This window comes from Chiloscyllium plagiosum, chromosome 3, assembly GCF_004010195.1.
Source record: "Chiloscyllium plagiosum isolate BGI_BamShark_2017 chromosome 3, ASM401019v2, whole genome shotgun sequence".
NCBI lineage: Eukaryota > Metazoa > Chordata > Chondrichthyes > Orectolobiformes > Hemiscylliidae > Chiloscyllium > Chiloscyllium plagiosum.
Window position 1 is genome coordinate 69167031 of NC_057712.1, and position 6475 is coordinate 69173505.

Below are 6475 nucleotides of genomic sequence, written 5' to 3' on the forward strand. Positions count from 1 at the left end.
TGTGGGTCAATTTTCATCATCACTGTTGTGGTTCTGTTCACCGAGCTGGAAATTTTTGTTGCAAACGTTTCGTCCCCTGTCTAGGTGACATCCTCAGTGCTTGGGAGCCTCCTGTGAAGCGCTTCTGTGGTGTTTCCTCCGGCATTTATAGTGGCCTGTCCCTGCCGCTTCCGGTTGTCAGTTTCAGCTGTCCGCTGTAGTGGCCGGTATATTGGTCCAGGTCGATGTGTTTGTTGATAGAGTTTGTGCATGAGTGCCATGCTTCTAGGAATTTCCCTGGCTGTTCTTTGTTTGGCTTGCCCTATAATGGTAGTGTTGTCCCAGCCGAACAAAGAACAGCCAGGGAATTCCTAGAAGCATGGCACTCATCCACAAACTCCATCAATAAACACATCGAACTGGATCCAATATACCAGCCACTACAGCGGACAGCTGAAACTGACAACCGGAAGCGGCAGGAAACATCACAGAAGCACTTCACAGGAGGCTCCCAAGCACTGAGGATGTCACCTAGACAGGGGACGAAATGTTTGCAACAAAGATTTCCAGCTCGGCGAACAGAACCACAACAACGAGCAACCGAGCTACAAATCTTCACCCAAACTTTGTTCATCATCACTACTTGAACAGAATTCTGGTGAAGTAGATGATCTGCCTATAATAGAAGATGCCCAATTTTCATTCTTTGGATAAGATTTGGTGAAGATAAAAATTTATTCACTGGCCCTGTTGTAAACATCCCTGTAGAATTATACAGACCAAACTAAGACTGGGCTTAATCATTTAGCATGCAGTCATTATTTCAATATCTGACTACTCACTAATGATGTCAAAATTATTATACGTATACTATTCTTAATATTGTTCAGTTTTGGATGATGTTGATAAAGAACCTTGGGGGTAGAAATTCATCTTGGAGTGGCAATCAAGAACAAGTGATATCCAATTCACTGACATCCACTATCTCATATTCAGAGCTTTTGAAGTCAATAGGACTGAATATTGAACTAGGAATCTAACTGGTGGCTTGTGGTACTGTCACTATCTCTGAGCAAGGAGGCCTACATTCATGTTCCACCTGTGCCAGAGATGTGTCATAATTATCTATGAATAGGTTGATTAAACATTAGTAACAGGTGGCTGCTTTGATATTTTATACTCCTACCCAAGCTGAATCTCTGCCCTGTGATGCTCAGACTATATTAAGGCAAAAGAAAATCCACATATGTCAGCCCAGGTTTCCATTTTTAAAGCACAGCTAATGTAAGCTGAGTTCAAAGGCAGTTTTTGTCTAAATTTTTTTTACATTACTGAGGATTCCAATCCAGACAATCACATGACCTCAAATAATTACATTTTGCACAGACAATAGACTTCCTTTTGGATAACGTTTTCCCTTGGTTTTTGGATTATTACCAATATCATCAAATGAGAATCAGCAATCTGCTTTTACTCACCATATCATCAAATGTGTATCTCAAAGGAAAGATTGTGAAGTTGAAATGCTCTGGTATTATGTTAGCAATGGAATAATCACTGTAATCTTGTAATGTCATAAATAGAGATTTAAATTTAAAAACTGGAAGTATAACTCTGGGTTGCAACATTTGCTATCGATCAAAGCATTTGCCAAAAAAAAAGGGGTTTTTGAGTTGGCAGTTAGAGAACATTTTCACAAGCACATCACTACAATTTGGTTCTTAGTAGTCCTGCCAAATTACCAAGTGAAGCATAACAATGAACCACAAATACAGCTAAGACATATGTTTGAGACATATTTTACTGCAGATTTTGTTTCCCCCAAATACCATAGGACCAACAGAGCACTAACACAGATACGAAAGTCATGTTCCTTTGATACAGGTAGTAACAAAGATGATCACCACAGAGTATTTCAACAGATTGGTGCATTAAAAAATAACAATAAATACAACTTCTAACTTTTAATTTGCATAAATGCATGTAAATGTACATATATCCCTGTGTTCAAACGTAATACTTGCTGTATACATTAAGGTAGAAAACAATATCTAGTTTTAGTCGACAGCAGAAGCAGTGGGAATAAGAAACAAATCTCTCTTCACTATTCTCAACTACCACATTTGATTGGCTCTTTCAGCTTTATTTCACATGACCTATAAAGGCTTTCAACTATTCACATATACTACTGCTGCCTATTTCCTCCACAGCTTCACATTTACTTTTGTGTAGGAATAAAAAAACGATGATGTGGGCTATTCACTGAAGACCTTCGGTATGCAAAGCATCTCCTGCACAGCCATGTGATAGCAGTTTATCAGAGAGTGCTAACTCCACCAGTAATCATTCAGGAAATGTTTTAACGTTATAAAAAATGCCCAGATTTTAACTCATTTACAGATGTTTAGACTTTCATGTATTAAGGCAAATGTGCTGCTTGTATGAAAAGAAGCTCACATTTGGTTGCATTATTTAATCCTTAGTAAAACTATGGCACTGATTCAATTCACCATGTCTGGCTAATCCAGAAAATATATATTCAACAATGACCTTGAAACATAAACAGTTAATCTAATTTGTTGATGAACACTTGCACTTATAATTGGCAATCTGGACTCACACGAGAATAATGCCATGAGATTTTCATATTAGCCTGTAGAGGGCAACAATACTTTAGTTTCATCTTCGAGGCACCAAAATTCAGCATTATTTTTCAGCATGTTCCAACCAACTGGAGGAAGATTGCTGGTTGTGGTGTACAGTTTCAAATCTTTGAAGTATTTCATCTGCCTGCATTTTGGTTGGGTCTTCTGTTGTCCCAAGACTCTGGGCTGGGCCACCACTTGAAGAATGGTCAGCCATGCTCCACATTGCACAATAAAAAGTTATCACCACTAGAATCTTTGAAATTAAGGTGTTGCCAGTTGCCAGTTTATTTTGACCTAAAATGATAGATTGAAAGATAAATGAATCAAATATTGCTTAAATGTTCAAGTATCTGTTAAACTTCAAATAACAGTTGCATTTTCAACACATTTGACACCAGTAGAACTTGAAGAATTCTATGATTTTAGAGGGCAGTTCCAGCAATACCGACATGCAAACTGAAGAATGATTGAAATCATCACCTTTTTTAAGTATCCAACTAATCCAAGTTGTTGGAATCAAAAATCACGGTGCACTATCAGTGAAATTTAGATTTTGGATGAACATTTTGCCACTCTTTACTACTATGTCCAGGAATCTGCATTGCAACACCTAATGTGATTTGTTACAACTAAGTAAGGAGCTCCCTGCTTTTTAGCCACCACCAACTTGTTTTATCCACAACAAAGATTTTAAATGCTTTTTGTAAAGCATGCAGCCATATCATACTTCAAGTAAAAATAGCACAAGTCAAAATGAAGGAGCCAATTACAAGATTTTCTTAAGTGGAAGAAATAAGAATTTTATTACTTACTAACCTTAAGAAAAATAATAAAATGCATCATTAAACACAAGAAAAACCAATGTAAAGTTTAAAAGGGGAGCGTGTGTAGTACAAAAGGAATTTCATTAGAGTTCTTAGGTTTTAGATTTTAACCTGAGACTATAGCTTTTAATTGATGACTTACATCCTCAGAAGTAGTAAAATTTGATATCACTTTTGAGTTCTTAGTGAATGAATGTTCTTCCAATTTGCTTTATCACCAGGTGATTTTTTTTTGAGACAAAGGAAACACAGAAAAGAAAGGGAGAGAAAGAGTCTTCCCCTGCTGCTGTCACTAAGCCACTTCCCTTCCTCTTTGCCGAAACCTTTTTCTGAAATACAGTTCACTTCTATATTCTCATATTTGGCTGCATTGTTTCTTTAAAACTGGAAAATTTGGAGGTGACTTTCATCCAAATATTCAAAAATTTCAGAAAGATGTAAATCAACCAGAAGGTACAGATCTAAATTTCAATGCTTTTAAAAATTTAATTAATGTATTCATGTCCTTGGTTCAATCTGGTGACCACTGTGGTTACCTTCAGTCAGTACTTTTCTTTTTAAAAAATCATCATCCATGAAAGGTCCCAGTATAAAGACTATATATTTATATTTTTCCTGTGCTTTTGATTGTGGATTGAAACGGGAAGAAACTGTTTTAGAGATCAAGGATTACTGCACATTTTTACAAGCAATATACCTGACATTCATTTTAAGTATTGTTTATACTGCTATTGTTCAAGCAATCAGGAGGTAAAGTTACAGATGAGCTGGAATGAAACGCTGTATGTGAATGGAGATTTGGCTGGTAACAGGTAGCTGATTGATAGAGGTCACCATTCCCCAATCCAATGACAAAGGCTTTTTGCCCCCCAACACTATGATTGGCTCCCAGGTAGCTGAACAGCTTGTTCATATGAATGTTTGCTCAAGGATTATTGGACCTTCAGAGAGAAAGGAGCTGTACTTTCTCTGAAGTTAAAAAAGCACATCTCCAGTCTGAAGAAAGGCATGTTATTTCCTTCATCAGTTGCTGTAAACTGTGTGATACTTAACCACTAAGTCTGAGGCCTCATGTGTGAATAAGTCACCATGTGCTGCCTGCAAACAAGTGAAAACACCTGAAGGAGGATTACTGTGGAGCAGCAGGACCTGACAAACCAAAAGGATCATGTCAGTGAACCCTCTGGACAGGAAGCATTGAACCACCTTTTCTCCATTCATGACACCCTTTTTTTGTCTGTCTATATGTGTATTTTTTTAACGTCCTGTTCAGATATGTTTTTTTTCTCACCTCTCAAGCAGGTGGGACTTGAACCCAGGTCTCCTGGCTCACAGATAGTGACACTGTATCAGTAGTAGGATTATATGTCGATGGTAGCTAGAGTCTATTGATTTGTGATTAATAACAACTCCTGTTAAGCATAGAAATTTAGCCCATACTTTCTGTCAACTTGGGTCTGAAGGGCAGGTAAATTTGGGAATTTTGCATACTTGTCCCCTAAATTAAAGATTTTATACAACTCTGAGAATAGTGGGACTTGATTTCCAGTGTGGCTCCAGTGAGGTAGAACTCTGGGTATTACAATCATATAATAGAAATTGAAAAATGATATTTTAAACAGTATCTAAGCAGATTCAAAATTAAAACTATCAGTTCCAGGATTGATGGAGAATTGGTTTGATAAATAACAACAAGCCAAAGTGTCTGTTTAGCTAACTTAACGGTTGGAAAATTGTAATAATTATAATTTTATAACCTACTGATCCTCCCATTCAGATTATTTATATTCAAACCCTTGAAAACAAATTACTACAAGTCTCGCGTCCCACAACAAAGTACATTTGAAAGGAACTATGGTTATTACAACTCTAGTATCTGGAAACTAGAGAACAACATTAAATAATTATAAATAACCAGGAAAAAAGCATCACCACTAATAGAATGGTAGAGAATTGGCCATGTGACCAGATGAGAACTGCACTGATATTCTTACACAAGCATTTGGAGAAAAGAAATTTGAATGCTGCTACACTAGCCCGTATTAAGATGTATTGACTGTGAGAAGCTATCATATTTTTGACTAATTTAGCTTTAAGTTAAATTTATGGTTGAAATGTGGAAAAGCAATTAAACTCAGTGGGAGCGCCAGTAGTTTAAATGGAATACAAAAGACGATGCAGAAACTGACCAATCATAGCAGCATGCATTACGAAGACCATAAAGCTTCTGAATTAAAATAACTTGTTAAAAGCTGCAGGCTTTTCTTCCACAAATGAGTAGAGTTATTGATTTGTTACAAATTGAAACCAATGAACAGACATACTTCAAAGCTGTTATATTTGGAGAACTGGTTTGATAAATAATAAGAAGCCAAAATGTCAGTTTAGTTTACCTACAGTGTGGAAAAAGGCCCTTCAGCCCAACAAGTCCACACCAACCCTGCGAGTGGTAATCCACCCAGACCCATTCTCCTACCCCAGATTTACTCCTGACTAATACACTTAACACTATAGACCACTTAGCATGGCCAATTCACCTAACCTGCACATCTTTGGATTGTGAGAGGAAAAAGTGAGGACTGCAGATGCTGGAGATCAGAGCTGAAAATGTGTTGCTGGAAAAGCGCAGCAGGTCAGGCAGCATCCAAGGAACAGGAGAATCGATGTTTCGGGCATAAGCTCTTCTTCAGGAATGAGGAAAGTGTGTCCAGCAGGCTAAGATAAAAGGTAGGGAGGAGGGACTTGGGGGAGGGGTGTTGGAAATGCGTTAGGTGGAAGGAGGTCAAGGTGAGGGTGATAGGCCGGAGTGGGGTGGGGGCGGAGAGGTCAGGAAGAAGATTGCAGGTTAGGAAGGCGGTGCTGAGTATCATCCGCCATCATTTCTGCCACCTTCCATCGGACCCCACCACCAAGGATATATTTCCCTCCCCTCCCCTATCAGCGTTCCGAAAAGACCACTCCCTCCGTGACTCCCTCGTCAGGTCCACACCCCCCACCAACCCAACCTCCACTCCCGGCACCTTC

General features: G+C 38.4%; 1 protein-coding gene across 4 annotated transcripts in view; it reads right to left on the reverse strand.

Annotated features, from left to right (window-relative positions):
* Nucleotides 1-544: 544 nt before the first annotated feature.
* Nucleotides 545-6475, reverse strand: part of nkain2 (sodium/potassium transporting ATPase interacting 2) — a 524118-nt gene continuing 518187 nt past the window's right edge. For all 4 annotated transcript variants that reach the window (XR_006310461.1, XR_006310460.1, XR_006310462.1 and 1 more), the window contains one exon: nucleotides 545-2921. Coding sequence is in view for 1 of the 4 variants with exons in the window: in XM_043684074.1 (XP_043540009.1) it covers nucleotides 2912-2921 (10 nt within the window). In the remaining 3 variants the exon portion in view is untranslated. The remainder of the gene's footprint in view (nucleotides 2922-6475) is intronic.